At 34.8% G+C, this 16920-nt stretch overlaps 1 protein-coding gene across 12 annotated transcripts in view; it reads left to right on the top strand.

Moving 5' to 3' along the window:
- CDH18 (cadherin 18) overlaps positions 1 to 16920 on the top strand; it is a 506683-nt gene that overhangs the window by 441529 nt on the left and 48234 nt on the right. For all 12 annotated transcript variants that reach the window (XM_069808908.1, XM_069808906.1, XM_069808901.1 and 9 more), the window contains 2 exons: positions 549 to 716; positions 12409 to 12596. In XM_069808908.1, coding sequence (XP_069665009.1) covers positions 549 to 716; positions 12409 to 12596 — 356 coding nt within the window. The remainder of the gene's footprint in view (positions 1 to 548; positions 717 to 12408; positions 12597 to 16920) is intronic.

Below are 16920 nucleotides of genomic sequence, written 5' to 3'. Positions count from 1 at the left end.
AAGACACTTATGAACATAAATGTATGTGATTGACATGTATCAAATACGAAAGTGTAGTTGCTTGAGATCTGTCAAATAAGAAATTTTAGCTTTTGGGTAGTTTTAAGAGGTATGTCACATTTTAATTCAGAAATTAACTTTTCTTAAAAAGGAATTTCTGTCTTCTTCAGTGGGGTAAGAGTTTTCATTCATTAATATTTCTATTAAATAGCTATTTAAACAGTTATATGTTATATAAGTTGGATTAATTATTTATTAATATAATAATTGTTCTGATATATGATTTTAATTTCTTCACATCCTCAAGCAAGTTGATTGTCTAGCAGCATCTGGCATTGTTTTTTATATATATATTTATATTTATACATATATATTAAGACACGAACAACTGAAGCCAGCTTATTTTGATTGTAGAACAGCTTTGCATTTCCAGAAAATCTGCCATTCTCCACCTTTCCTGAAAAGAAAGGTTATACCCAGCCTTTCTTCTTGCTCAAACAAGCTAATCTTGATCTTTCTTTTGTTTGTCTGTTTTCTTTCCATCACAGGAGTCATCAGGACTGCCTTGCACAACATGGACAGGGAAGCCAGAGAGCATTATTCCGTTGTCATTCAAGCCAAAGATATGGCTGGGCAGGTCGGAGGGCTGTCAGGGTCAACAACTGTAAATATCACACTCACTGATGTCAACGACAATCCACCCAGGTTTCCTCAGAGTATGTACAATTTCAGCATATAACTGATTTGAAAATCGTGTTGATTTTCAGTGAAGTAAGAAGCTATTAGTAAAATCCAGTTAGTATTCAAATTCGTGGGGAGAAGGCAGCTTGAGAAGTGTTTGGATTCACCAATATTTTTCAGTTCTCCAGTGATTTCAGATGAAGCACAGAGATGGCATATGCTAGAATATTGAAAGTGAAGATTTCTTTCAATTAAACACTGAGTAAGAGTGAGATGGGTGACAAACCAATAGTCTTGTCATATGTGGGCCATTCTCCCGTCCTTTTTGAATGTATATTTCAATAACTGTGTGATTTTGATCCACAAGTGAATTACATTGTTCCCATGGTAGACCACAACAAAAGGTAACACATTAAAAGATTTAATCCAGCATGCCTTTGCCTGCTTCCATACACATCTATTTTTTTTCTCTATACCCATGCAAACTTTTAAGATCACTTTTTACATTACAGATGGTCAAAATCCAAGCTGTTTCTCACTGTTGCCGAGCTACGGTGGAATCTGCCTTTATCCTAGTTAAATGAATTGTTGATGTTGATGTCAAACTGAATGTTCTCACATGCATATATGAAAAGTATATGCTAGAATACTCTTAGAATATCTTAATATGACCACTAATAGGAAGTTCATTATTATGCAACTCATTGGGTGCACATTGATCTGACACAGCAGCTGGAGCCTTGTAGGAATTCTGAATTCAGTCAACAATTTATTTAAAAGTCTTCTGGAATGCAATTGCATAGATAAACCCGCTTTCCTTTGCAGATTGGCTCAAGGCCAGTAAGAATATTGTAATGTGGACTCAAGACATTGCGTGAGCCCTTGTAGAACATAATGGACTGTTAGCTATAGGTACCTCCACCAGGAAACACATTAAGCTGTTTGAATGAGAAGATTTATAAACAATAATAGAGATCACAAAGCTCCGGGGAAAAACAAAGCTCCCTGGCGATACACGTTACGTAAAATCTGGTCAAGCAGTATTTCTGGCTCATTAAATTGTTGTAGAAATGAATATTTTTTCTGTGCCTCGCAAACACATAAAAACATAAAGCCTTTGAAACACAGCCTTAAATAAAGTATATTTGGTTTTATGTTCCACAGAATTGTCATTGCATCCATCACTCTATTTAATACTTCCTAACTATTGGAAAGGCAAAAGGTAAGGCATATCTTTGAACAAATATAACATCTAAAATAGTTAAAGTAGAAAAAATGTCCCAGGTTTCCTGCAAACTCATGAGACAAATGGATCCCTACATATCAGGTTTCAAGAATTGGCCTCTTTTATTTTGAATGGAAGGTTTTGGATATTAAACTGGCTAGCAGGCAGAACTGTACGTTGTCACATACATTTCTTTATCTGTATTAATATTTTTTCAGAAATGGAAGAAATATAAAATGTTCAGGTTCTATTCTATACATTCTCAGGGATTCTAATAATTGCAAAAAATAACACTGAAAATGACAAAACATCATTTCGCATTTAATGAAAACTCATTATTTAACAAAGCAAAATTAAAAATGTATTTTAACATTATCATTTTAAACAGAAAATACTAATCCTAGAACAGGTTTTGTAGAGTACAAACAGTTGCTTTATCTTTCCTTACACAGGATTCCTATACCACAGTTATGACTCTAACATTGCTTTTTTACTCCTTTTCAACAAGTATAATTTAAACACTTTGCAAAAGAGTGGTAGCTATATGTAAGTAATACAGAACGAAAGTATAGACCATCTAAAATCAGGCCATATTAACATCATGAACTATTAAAATAATACATGAGTATTGCACTAACAGAAATAAGCTTCACTGTTTATTTTTCTTTTCTTTGAATGCCATGATTTTCAGTTAAATTTCTCTTCAATTTCCTTATTAGACGGAATGCTAAATGAGACTTACTGAGGCTTGTCACATTCAGAGTTGAATTCAAGGGAAGTGCTAACCAAAACTGCATATATCGAGTGTATAACCATTGGGACAGGCTGAGCCTCAGCTAAACCGCAGACTTTCTTTTGGTTAGTTTCCTTTTCTCCGTTACCATACTTGTGAGTTTTGAATCTGACTCTAACTGTATGAGTACTTTACTTGAGAACATGCTGGGTAACACATCTGATCAATGCTTTTATTATTTGTTTTACTTAGAAATATGCTTTATTGTATATATTTAAAAGATCGTACCTTTCTGGCTTTGGTAGATCAGTGTTCAGTAGAGATGCATATGGAGTAAGTTATGCGGGATTTGTCCCCCTTGAAACACTTTAAAAATCTATTTAAAACTTAGAAATAGAGGTTGTAAATATATCTGCTTAAATGAATTTACTGTGGTTTTTTCTGTACTCTCTGTAAATATAGCTGACTTTCTTTCAAAGAAATTACTAACAGAAAAGCTACAGTTTTCCAAAATACCAAAGAGTCTAGGAGGAAGAATGGGAAGCATTACTGCATAATTTTATCAGTCTGATGGTTGCAGTTCTGAAATTCATGGTAATAATAATCTCTGGAATAGGAAACATAGCTGAAGAATTCTGCCTGCAAAACACAGTAGTATGTCTCAGAAGTAGGCAAGGGGTTGTGAACTCAGTGGGAGAACAGCCTGATACCAGTTCAATATTTTGCTTACCAGTTACTTCAGTGCATCTTGTACAACACTGATGCCTTTTTCTTCATCACCACAAATTTCATTTCTTTTGAGAGTCCAGTTATAAATGAACTATCTATTTAATGTAAGCTGACAGACAATGCTCTGCATGGGAAGGTTTTTGCTTTTCAATAATGAGCATCTCTCAGTTCTTGTTAGTTTTACCACTGATGGATCCACTTGGTTGATGGCTGAGGGCCCTAATTTCATAGTCATAAATTTATTTCAGTAATCTGATAGAAAATGTTCTGTCTACTGTTGACACTGTTATCAGCCTTGAGTTACATCAGAATTTTCTGTGTAGTTTTCTTTCATTAATTCTCTCTGGTCTTGTTTAGGATGAATAGATTCTGCATGTTTTGCTTTGTTTAGGATGAATAGATTCTGATTGAATCAAGATCATCACACTAGGCAGATGCTTCCACTGACATGTTTTGTACATCAAGTGCTAACGATTAAACTCTGGACGGTGTGTAGGAGATCTGTAGTTATTGTGTGTAGAGTCTAATTTTACAAGGAAATTACTTCCCTGATACCCCATTTGTAGATTTTGTCGTTCGATACATCTAGCTCAGTTCTTCAGGATAAAGCAGAATTCAAATACGAGTCGTGGCTTAAAACATTTTTTATAACGCTTGATTGTTGAGTCTTGGTTGTTTCATGGCAGTATATAGATATAATGTGAAATTACATATATGCATAATTAGTTTGGCTTCACTTTTTACAATGTCATTGTATGAAAAGTACACAGCCATATTTAAGTGGGAATGTTGTATGAAGATACTCCAGTTAGTTCTGAAAAAGTAAGCTCACATCCCAGAAGTAGACATTAACTCTGTTCTGTGCTAGTAAGGTGTTCAGCCTTGTTAATATAACTCTTAGCTAATTAAGTGCAAAGGTATCTGCTGTTGATTTTCTTTTGGAATTTATACTCCAGTATGGTCCTTTCCGTATCCCCAGTTCCACATAGTACATCCAGTTCCTATGATGCCCATACATAACCATCAGCATCATCTCACTCCCCACTGCCATGCACTGTAGACTGTCCCGTCCTCCTGTGGCGGCTAGTCCAGAGCTATCTGCCTGCTGGTTGACCACTTGGCTCCTGCCAAATGAGATGAGTAAAGCGGAATTTTCTCTGATTTTCTTTTAGCAAGTCTTTCTCTTCTATTCAACCAGTAATTGTTAAGCAGCTTGTAGAATCATAACATCTGGGAGGCCTCTGCCCTTCTGTTAGATTTGTGTGAAATTGGACGGGGGTTAAAAGTTACGGGACGCTTTTGAATTAAAATGATTACGGAAGTTGTGTGTCCTCAGGAAACTCAGATTTAAAACAAAACAAGAAAAGGACTCGATAGCTGGTTTGGCTTAAGATTGCTGAAATCTGATCAACTGCACCTTTGTTAATTAGATTTTGTTCATACCTAGTAGTCTAGTTTCTTGTTCATTGTGTTGTTTATGTGATGATGAAGATAAGTCCAGCAACGATCCAGTGTCCAGGGAGCATGAGGAAGCATTTCATTCCAGAAATTGTTCTACATTTAAATGTTGCTTATTTAATAAGATTTTTTTTCATGATATTTAGAGGAATGCCTTTTTCATAATTCACACTACAACACTTACTACCTTTGTGACTATTCCCAATAGCTACTAGCTATAATATACTAAGGGTAAAATGTATTGCAATTGAGTAGTCCCAGGTATCAGTTATTGCTGAAGAGATGCTTAGGTCTTTTAGGAAGACCTTAAATCAGAGTAGAGGGACACGTAGAAAGTTGTTTTAAAACCAGATTTGCACAGAACCCTAATATTTTGTTTTTCAGAACATATATTCCTGCATAGAACTTTATTCCCTTTCTACAAAAGTGAAGTTACCATCCTGGAAATTTTATTTTATTCTCATTTTTCTCATTCCTGTGTTCCACAAATAAGTTTTTTGTACTACCATATTCACTGTTTGTTTCCACAGGCGGTTCACAATTTAGGATATGCTTTTCTAGAATTATAGTTTATATATTACCAACAATTTTTATCATATATGTGTTCCAGGATGTCTAAAGAAATGTAGATTATAGTCATATGATTTGATTGTTTTTTCCATCTGTAAGATTTAGGGAGGATCACTCTTCCTTCCCGGTGGTTAGACAAAGTCAGCTTCAGAAACAGCTCTTTGTGTAAATAGTAGGCAGGATGAGCCTGGTGTGCATGATCAGTCTACTGAAAGGCAATTATTAATATCTCATTAAAAGATAAAATGAGTAACATAATTGCACATGCCAGGGGAAATGCCAGGAAATTAGATATTTCTAGGTGATAAGGAAATACAGCAGCCTATCTTAATGTTTTTTATGTCCAAAACAGGTATTAAAAATTAAATGTAGCTTCTTCTTAGTACTGTTGTGAAATTGAGTCAACATAATGAGATTTAAAGGGTGGGTTCTCATGAGAAAATTTAAGGGCTGTTCAAAGAGAATTCTTTTTGCCGTGCTCTTAAAACACCTCTGGTTAATACTGAGAGTATTCTCCAAAACTGAATTCTTGCCCAACATGCTAATCTCAGCTAACTTGAGACATAAAGATTAATCCAGAACATTTTAGTATATTATTGGGAAATCTTAAGTAACAGGGGAACTTTGATATAAAAAAAGACATATAAATAATTACCTTTAACCTAGAAATTCTATGTGTTAGTGCTGATAAAATGTAAACAGTATTTCAGTATAGACTTATAAAAATCAAGTTTTAGTTATTTGTGTAAGGAAAGAAAGGTAGCAAGATTTTCTTTGTTGAGAATGTTGTTAGGACTGTGTTAAAGGTTGCTGTAAAAATCTGGCAATGCATTTCATGGGGTGTATACATTTTAGAAGCTGTTTCCTTTGTCAAAGAAAACAGCTATTAAAATTGGTTATAGTACATGTTCACATAATAGCCACACAGCATAATTCTGGTGCTAACGAGTATTTTGCTTCTCTCATATTCTTAAAGGCGGAGAATTTTTTCAATTAGTTGTGTTTATAAAGTGTGTGCTCAGGTTCCAGAGTGAATGACCAGTGAGTGACATGTCCTTTGTGAGTACGGTTGGTGTTCAGTATACTGATTTTCTGCCTTTACAGAGAATCATCACAGGTAAATCTCCAGGCCCCCTGACCTTAACTGTTTTTTGTTTAGAAATAGCTAAAGTGTCACATCAGAAGCTGAATGTGGGGCAGGTAAATATGAGCTAGCAAGCTTTCATTTCTATCAATTTTCAGAACCTGAGTTTCCTTCTGACTGTGACAGCCAGGAGCGCATGTAAAGGGGAAAAATGCTATTATATGCTTGTATTACCTGATGAAGGTGTGTGACTTGAATGTGTCAGGCCAAGAGACAAGAGCTGTTAGTCTTAAATGTAAGAGAAATATGGTGCTTTTTTGATTCTCCAGAAGAAGTATTTAGAATCACCTGCCTAGCAAGGCTGCTGCACAAGGACTGTTTAAAAAGCAGCTAGCATCAATAATGTCCTGAGGAAACAGAGTGGTAAAAGGGACAAGCCTCAGTGATCTGACTGATTTTCTAAAATTTCTCTTATATTGTGTCTTTCTAATGTGCTAGAATCAATCATTCATCTATGAATTCTGCTTAAAGAGATGGACATGTGAGATGAGGAATACATTACTTAAGAGATGATGATGTTCATTATGTACCAAAGAGAGTTAAGAGATAAGAAATAAAGTATATGTATCTTTGAGTGCATGCTTCCATAGACTGGAAAATACTGTGTAAAGTGATTTGTTTAATTGTCTTCTTATTATATTAGTTTGTGAGAAGATTGATATGTTCTCCTATTCGCATAAAATTTGAAGTTAAAGCTACCAGATTGTTTCATTTGTTACTGAAATCTGACATAAGTTGTTTAATGGCATTTGATCACATAGGAAGTCTCATGATATTCTATTTCCTGAGCAGAATAAGTGTGATTCCCATAACCAGATTTTTACTGTAAAAATTGAAGGAAGTAAATATAATACTTCTCCAGAATATTTAAGTATTGGATTCAAAATCTTCTTTAACAAGAATTCATGACAATAAAACTTGATCAGAGAATTGTTTGCAGAATTCAAATATAAAGGGAAGCTGGGAGGGGCAAAAATATATTTATAGTCTGACTAAATATTTGTAGAAAATATGTGTTCTGTATACTGAGCTTTAATGCCAGCTATGTGCATCAACTTTACTCCTAACTAGGATGGAGTCTAGCAGTGGTTTTTATTTCACTTAATTGGGTATTGTCTATGAGAATTTCTATGTGCAAGGTAGATTATTCATTACATACATCATACATATCAAAATAATTTTGAAATAATAAAAAAAAATTCTGTAAGGGTTCTGAATGAGGCAGTAATGATTTTGGGAATGAGGGGGGTTGTTTGTTTGTTTTGTTTGTTTACTGATGGAGAATTGGGAGCAGGACCACTCCATTTTAAGGGTTAGTCTTCAGATCTCCCTTCATTTTTGTATCCTTTATAAAGGATAAAAACCTAAACCCCAGTGGGACCACAATCCTAGCTGTGGTAATGCCAGGGAAAAACAAACAAACAACAAAACGAAACACGTCCAAATGGAGCATATGCCTTTTACAGGTGTTGCTATTGCTCTCTGCTGACCCAAGGTGCCTGATGTAGCCGTGGTCCTCCTATAAATGGCATAGAATATCCTCAACACAGCACAGCTCTAGAGACTGCTACAGATCATGCCCAACTGTTAAGTTGCTCATTAGTGATGATTATGGAGTGTATATGTTGTTTTTCCCACACCATTTGCATAAAAAAATGTGTATTTGGGTATTCAATACCGACAGGAAAGTCCTGTGGAAGTACTGGTGAATGGCATTCTTCCTCCCCCGGCGCTGTCATTGAACGCCGTGAGGTTCCTGTCAGCCCATTTCTCCGGCCTGTCCAGGTCCCTTTGAAGAGCAGCCCTGCCCTCCAGCACATTGACCACTTTTTCCCAAGTTGATACTGTCCATTCGCTTGCTGCAAGTACATGCACCCTGTCATTCAGGTCATTAATTAAGACATTAAATAGTTTTGGCCACAATTTTGATTGTTAATTGGCTGCCAGTCTGAATAATCAGAATTTGAGCCTGGCTCACTGTCCATTTTTTCTCCATATGTTATCAGTTTGGCTCATGACTGAGTACTTAGCTAGTTGTGGGTTCAAGCAAACTTTCTTCACATAGCACTTTGATATACATTTAGGATATGGTGATATTTTGTGTTAAAGCAATCAGTTGCTGTGTTTATCAGTTTGCTAGTAGATAGAGAAAGGTATCGGCGTATGAGCTGTGATGTGTGAACGAATGCATCCATTGGTTCATCACCAAGCAGTATTTATCCTTATGTTACTAAAACTATACCTTGGATAAACAAGTAACAAGCAGGCCAAATACTTGCTTATTTCTCTGCTCGTTCAGTATTATGCCTCTCCTCCCTTCCTTTGTTAAGTAAGGTAATTCCTGCTGTTCAAGAGGACATTATAACCTATAAAAGGAAGTCAAAACTATCAACAAAATAGATTAATGAATACAATAAAGTAACATGCTTATTGAGTTGCATTAAATACTGTCATAATTTTTTTGAGAGAGATTCAGACAGAGGAATTGCTTTTCTGAGGGTAAAACACAGCATTATAGGTTGCCTGTAGGCTTATTGAAATGAGAAGTAAATTGTTCTACAGATCAATAAATTGTTTCTGTACTATAATGACAGATAAGCCATATAGTTTATTGAAAGAAAGATGAAGATCACCTGTATGCATTTGAACGATGTTTCAATTAGCATAGATTAAATCCTGCAAAGTGATATAACTATCCTATACAGTACATTAACTGGAAAAGAGTATTAATTTACTCTTTTCATGAGCTAAGTGAATGCATCTGAATGAATGTTAATATAAAAATTGAGAACCAAATCAACCTCTACAAAATCTTGATCCGTAACCCACTGGGCAGCCCCTCTAGAACAGTTCAGAGCATCCCCAAGACTGTTTGAAATTTCTGCTTTACAACAGCTCCTGGAAGGCTGTGATGCTGGGACCGTAGGAACAATCTGTTCAACTTGGGCAGATTTGGTGAAACAGTTTTAATACAGACTGGTATCTGTTCCTCAGGGCTCCTAACTTCCCAACCAATTTTTAGAGGGTTGAGACAGACTCATAGCTTACCATAAAGAATCATAAATTGACAGTATGTGCATCCCACATTATTTTTAACATCCTATCAAAATTTATTCAATGCCCAAGGAAATGTTCAGTTCAGCCTTTAGTTGGTTCCTCTACTTTCCAGTAATAAAGTTTACAACAATTTAGTGTTTAGTAGAACATTCCCAGTTTCCACCGCTAGTCTAAATAAATGTCTATAATATATTTTATCTAACCATGTTGCTGAATTTTATCCTCTTATGTGTTTGTTGGGTTTAGATAGTATTGTTTGTAATTATCTATTTGGCTCACGTCTGTATGAGACATCTTCAGGCTGTCTCTGAAGCAGTGGTTAAATACTTGTTGGGAGACATTCCTGACCTTATAATCTAAGAGGGTTTATTTTTTAACAGTTTTCTTTTCACTCCATCCATTTTTTTGAAACACGTCAGTTCTACAAATACTGACAGATAATTAATAAGCGATTTCAAATATTTGTTTTGCTTGAGGTTTTAGTATTTCAGAATGTTTGAAGCTGGTATCAGTAAAATGATTTTCTGAAACAGATGGCTAACACTTGGGGTGTGATTATAAAGCAGAGTGTAGTGTCATGAGGATATATTTGAACTAGCTTGACTATTTGGAAGTCTCTAATTAGTTCACCCTATCATATGGGTTATAACACTTCCAGTTCCTGAAGTGGCTTGATTATATAACACATTCTTTATGGCCTCTACATAACATATTCTTTACGGTCTCAACCTTTTCCTTTTTGGAATGCAATAGTCAGAGCAAAAGTGTCAAAAGACCACATTTCACACTTATTTTAACAATAAGTAAATTCCAAAATGGATCTTGTCTGATCACTATAATTTTATGTATGAAATAAAGCAACCAGCAATATGAAAATGTCAGTTGACATCATCTGTAAGCATGAAGCATTGCAAAAGAATGCATGGCAGAGCATTTATTTGGAAATTTGTGAAGGTGGCTTTTATATGCATATCAAAGAATTGCGTCAAAGAGCTAACGGTGTGTTTTAATTGAATCAACTACTAAGCAATTTTCCTGCTACATCAGTGTTGGTATTTTCTTCTTTACATGGTAAATTATACTTTTTCTCTTGTTCTACTGGACATTTCTTGTTTCCCTTGAGCTTTTTTAATGCATGGTAACTTTTTTTTTTTCCCCTAGGAAACCTCTCTTTCCTTTTGGACTAACAAAGCTTAGTGCACTCTTCCATCCTTCTCACACTACCATTTGTTTATTAGTATTATCAGCTAGTATTAAAAAAACAATTCAAGACTATAAATAAGTTTAGGAACCATTGTGCAAGGAATTAGAGACATCTGTAATAAAACCTTCTATTTTCTAACAGGTGTCTAAAGTTAGTTTTATTTTAGTGATAACATCCATTCCCTCTGCAGTTGCAACTTCTGTAGATTCATAATTTCTTCAATCCATCCAACAAATAGTGGTTTTCTGCCATAATGCAGGTTTTATCTCTGAATTCAATTTAAATTTTGCCTTTCTACCTGCTTCCCGAGAGCAGCTCTGCAGTCATGCTAGCTGGTTTAAACTCGGCAAACTGTAACAACACGTTAGCTTTGATACGTAGCATCTTCTGTGCCACTGTCCTGCACCTCAGTGTTGCACTATTGCATTCACTATCGCAGAATGCCCAAGAGGAATATAGAAGAAACTCTGCAGTTTCAGAAGATCTGTAATAACAGAAGTTGTTATTTTGCTCTCTTTTCTATAGTGGTGGTTGGCCTGTGATGTGAAGTGTGCAGGCTGTTGGGGGGGGATTCAGATGGGGGGTTGTTGGAGGGGAGAGATTTGCTATGTGCACACCTTCTATTGAACGTGTATTCTCCTTTTTAGTGCCGGTAGGTTTCTGCATCCCTGCTGTGTACAACACTAGCATTATAGGAGAAAATTTCTTTGAGCTGTTTTTGTGGCCTAGTTTCAGACAAATTGAGGTTTATGTAATCGCATGGTGTCTGTTTGCCACTTTTTTCTCCTTGTGGCACCTTCTTGTCCCCCAGGCAAGTTTGCACCTGTTAGGAGATTTAATCCAAGAGGATAGAAACAGTGAAGAAAATTACCTTTCAAAAAAATATTTCATTTTCTAATGATTAACCTAACAGGTTATAAAAACACTGAAAGGCGGTCATAGTTGTTATGGGTGGTTTATGGGCACAATTGTGTAAAACTTTTATGTACACATTATGTTCACTTTCCTTTACCATGGATACCGATTAAAATTTGTGTGCAAAGTGTTTTGTGCTGCAACAAAACCACTATAAAGTGGTAATGGTAAAATATTCAGATTTACTATATTTTTCTGTAGAAAAAAATACATGTTAATTCAATGTTGCAAAATGTGTGCTGATTCAGTGTTGCAAAAATGTTGATGTGATGTTGCAAAACTGATTGAATTTCAGAAAAACAAATTATACAAAGATTTTTCCAGTTCAAGAGTAGCCATTTGACTACTCATTTGATGGTAAGTTGGTGGAGATAAATATATTTTGGTTATGGAGAAGATAAACTTTTAAAAATACTGTTTTGAAGTAAGCTTCAGAGTTAATTCCTGTGTTATGTGATGAACAGCAAAAATAACTGAAAACTAAAATCCTGCATTAGATAATTTGGATTTTGAATAGGGAACGAAGGCATCCCAAGTAAAATACAAATCCCTTTTGAATTCTTTCAGGAATTTAAATAAGTTCATAGGTTTATTTGTCAGTTTTGCATATGAAATACTCTCCCGTTACTCAGAAGTGCATCGAGCACATAACAATGTCCAAGCTGTTGTGGTTTTTTTTTTCCCCCCTTCAGAACATTATCAACTCTATGTTCCTGAATCAGCTCAAGTTGGATCAGCAGTTGGCAAAATCAAAGCAAATGATGCAGACACTGGTTCAAATGCAGACATGAAGTATACGATTATAAATGGTGATGGCTCTGGGGTGTTCTCCATATCTACTGACAAAGAAACAAGGGAAGGAATTCTTTCCCTGAAGAAGGTAAGCAATAGACTTTGAAAGTTACCTGTGTATGTAATTAAAATGTAATGATGAATGCTGAATAAGCAGATACAATGATGAAAATATTTTACCGTGTAAACCTATTGAACCATGAACTTCAGCAGTGTAAGCTTTTCCACATCGCTTCCTGAGACTTTAAATCTTTGCAGGAAAGGCAGGGAGAAAAGAAATTCAGGGAAAAAAAACAGTTATTTAAATCTTCTGTGCTTTTTGAATGGTCATATCTAATATTTATAATAAACTAAATCTTACTGAATTTTTTATTATGATGGTTTAATTTTTCTGAATGATGGTTTTGCACATTAATTTCTTTCAAAGAAGTAAAATTTGGCTGAAAGTTGTACAAACTGTATGAATCTTGACACAGAAAGTTTTATCTGTGGCAATGAATGTATGATTCAGTTTTCGTAGGCTGTTATTCTTTGACTTGCTAGCTGGCTTCTAAATAGTCAAGTATTGTGCACTGTGTAATGTAAATACTGACTTGCTTATAAAGAGTCAAAATGTAAATGGTCAAGCCATCACACAGTTATCATATATATGAATTTCCTATATTTATACCAGTCTATTCAAACTATTAATTATAAAGTGTTCTTGCAATTTAATTTCATTCTTAACTGAATTCCATGCACAAATATAATTCCATAGATAGTTTCGTCTCCATATTAAGTCCTCTGAACTGAGTTCATAGTGAATGTTTCCTGATGTGTCTGCCAACTTACGCTAATATTCTATGGCTAGATTTAAATGTACATATATAATAAGCCAGAAAGATGGGTTATTATATTTAAGTAACATTTTTTTAAAAACCTTTCCAGCAAAGGGAAATAATTTCTTGATTTCAGTTATTACTTGGACTAACAGACATCAGTTAGCAATTCTCATGTGGATTTGTTGTTATTGAGTCTTACAGGAATCAATTAAATCCGTACAGCCTAAAAAATAAAAGTGAATTTGTATTCATATTTCATAATAAGTATTCTGGGCCTGATTAACGGTAGGAGGAATGAAACCCAGCAAAATGTGGGAAAAGAGAATAAATAAAAACTGTCATAAAGAATGTTACTTTTTTGCATCTGAATAGGTAGGTATGTATGTATGTAAATTTTTGTTTAACATCTTAAAAAATATTTTGTAACAGAAGGAAATGTTATTTTTATAATTCATGATGTTTTAAAAACGGTTCCTATCTCTCCCAGTATCTTAAAAAGCTTCAATTCAGAGTCTTTTATAAAGGTTGTGTAATACCCACCATGTTCAGCCACATGAAAATAAACTCCATCTTTTTTATACCACCGAACTTATTTCTTGGTGGCTTTGATGTAGCTAATGCCATAATCTGTTATTTCTTCTTCAAAATGAGCGTTGGTTCTCGTTTAAAAGTTCACCATGACTATTGTTCATTAAATTTATGCCTGTTGAGAACATGAAGCAGAAAGGAAGAATTTGCAACAAAATGAAAGAGTCCATACATAAAAAGTGTAAAATCACATTTCTTACTGTTTCTTGGCAGACAAAATAGCTTCAGAAAAATTTTGACTATGTTTTAGAATGTGACAAAAGCATATGTTGCCTGTTCTTACACATACACACAACAGTGATTTGAGTCATTTTGCCATCAAGACAAGAAGGGATACATTTTGCTTAGGTAATGTTATATTTCAGTTGAGCAGAAATTCAGCTTTTAAAGCTACGTAAATTGGTGTGGAATACCTCCATTCTTTCCTCAGAGAAGTTACAGTATCCGCTTGTACAGTACAAAAAGGTGATCTCATTTTTTAAATTTTTTTTTACTCAGATCTTGAATGCAGTTTAACAAGTATTTCGTATACTGTGTGCTGTAATTACTTTTGATTTAGATGATTGGGTTTGAAGCTGAATTAGTTTGATAGCCTACACAAAACAGATAATCCCTACTAAGAATGGAATGGGTTTTGTTGCATATATCAGATGCCACTACCTTCTATAAAAATAAAATAGAATGATTTGTCCTCTAATAAGTCTCTAGAAGAATGTATAGTAGGCACATCAGAAAAGCCAGAAGTAAATATATCATTGTGTCCGAAGATCTGAAGTTGTTCTCAAACTGTTTGAAGCTTCTTATTTAAGGCTCTGATGCAAAAATCAAATTTCTCAGTGCCTCCGTGCTAGGCTGTTCAACAGGCATGCAGAGTCCATGAGTGCTGGAAGGAATCTTTTCTAGTCTTATTCTGGGCTGACCCAAAACATCCGGTACTTTCATTATCTCCTCTATTGACAAGCCCTGTGGAGCCACCCTTCAGCTACAAAGGGTTGATTGCAAACTGGCGTGAAGGATTTCCCCTTTGCCTCATGCAATTCCTTGTTCAAGTGGGAGACTAGAGAAACCCAGAACAAAATAGCACAGTGAAAGGCATTACTGTCTGGATCCTTCAGAGAATGACTGGTCAGCATGTTCCCCCCTTGTGATTTTCGGAGAAGTAAGCTAGAACTTTCCTGACCTCAAGTCAGCAAGTATCGTTCAGGCTTCCCAGACAAAATGGTCTGAACAGACCATATCTCTTCCATTTTGTATAATGAGACTGGAAATGTTCAGGAAACAGCTATTTACTTCTCATAAAATTCTGCTGTCCTTTGGGGAGTTGGATATTAGAAAAACAGACTGCAGTATAATGAACAGCAGTATTTTCCAGTAAGCCCTGTGACTGGTCACTTGAGCTACATGGAGTATTTTCAGTTTTGCATGAAAATCATAATAAACAATGAACACACACTGAAGATGTGTGGGTAATTGTATTGGAAATACATTGTTCTTTGGGAAAAGAGGAAACATGAACAAAAATTCTGTTTAGGTCCATCTAAAATCTAAATGTTTTGTTTTCTTTTCAGGAAAGAGTTAATGAACTTCAATGTTGGGACAATTTTAAGTAAATCTAGAAATTATCTAGATTTCTAGAGAGACAGGAAAATACTACAGCTAATGACTGAGACAGGCGACTGATATTCAAGGCCTCTCTGTGAGTTAAATGAGGGAGAATTTAAACTTAGGTTTTACACATTACAAGTGAATGTCTTTACAAGTCATTTATTTGTGTATTTGCTTCTCTTGGAGAGAGCAAGGGGTCAGACAGGACAGAGCCACATCTTTCTGTTTGGCTATTTGGACTTAAATGAGTCCTGTTGTGAATTTGATGGGACAGCTGAAATATTTCCTTTGTAAATATAAATTATTTTGCATTATCATTTTTATTCCCAAACTCTTGCTGCATTAGAATAGCTTAGGTATTTTAAGATGAACGTTATGATTAATAGGTTATAAAATATAAAAAAAAAAAAGAGGGGAATAAAAAGCTCCTACTGGTAAACAGCTCAGATTACCTGAAATAATGAATGAGTCTATGAGAAGTTTCTTAGCACACCATTAGACAGGCTATAAGTGGGGGCCCAATTTGTTCTTCAAATGTAAGATAAATGTTAGTTTTAACATGCACAGTGTTTAAGCGGAAGCCCAGCAAAATACAGTTCTGTTAATTCGAATTGTATCCAGATTTCAATTTTTTAATATTTTATAAGAAGGAAAAGGAAAAGTGATGTAACAACTGGACTTGTGAGTTGTTCAAAGATGTGGAATATCACAGAGCTTGCTTTGCTTTGTAAATTTCCTTACTTCTCCTCAGGAGAGAACAAGGAAAATTAAAAAAAAAAAACAAAAAAACCCCCAAAAAACCCCACCACAACTAATTGTGATTTCTGATAATAGTATACCTTAGTACAATATGTGTCTTTTCTGTCTAAAATACCTCAACGTTGAAAATAGTGTTGTTTTTTAAGCTCTATGAATCACAGTGCAGGAGAGTAAGCTCTTCTTCTATTATGTCCCAGTATCTGATTCCTTAATTCAGAGATGTTGTGGGAAGAAGAAGGAAGAAAATGAAAGTAAAAAACTGCTTTGGCTATGGTTGAAATGTCAGCTTTTTCTGATTATCTGAATGGATTATTCTTGTATTTCTAGACAAAAAAAAAAGTGTTGGTATTGTCTGATTAAGTAACTACACAAAAGAAAGAAAACAAGACTGTTTTATTCCTCATGTGTTTTCTGGGAGAAATTAATCTTCCTATACAACCTAATCCAGTCATTGTCAGTAGAAACTTACTTTTCCAAAAGGCACAATAGTTACAATTTGCAATCCTTTTGTAAACTTTTTTAATCTTAGAATATATGTGCTGCAGAGCAATGCAAATTACTATTTAATACTTACCTGCTCATAACATAAATACATCATAAATTAATGAACAACAGTTAGAATTTACTAAACTTGTATTT

The sequence above is a fragment of the Haliaeetus albicilla genome, chromosome 21 (assembly GCF_947461875.1).
Source record: "Haliaeetus albicilla chromosome 21, bHalAlb1.1, whole genome shotgun sequence".
NCBI classification, from domain to species: Eukaryota; Metazoa; Chordata; class Aves; order Accipitriformes; family Accipitridae; genus Haliaeetus; species Haliaeetus albicilla.
Note: the sequence above shows the minus strand (reverse complement) of the source record. Positions and strands in the feature narration are given on the sequence as shown.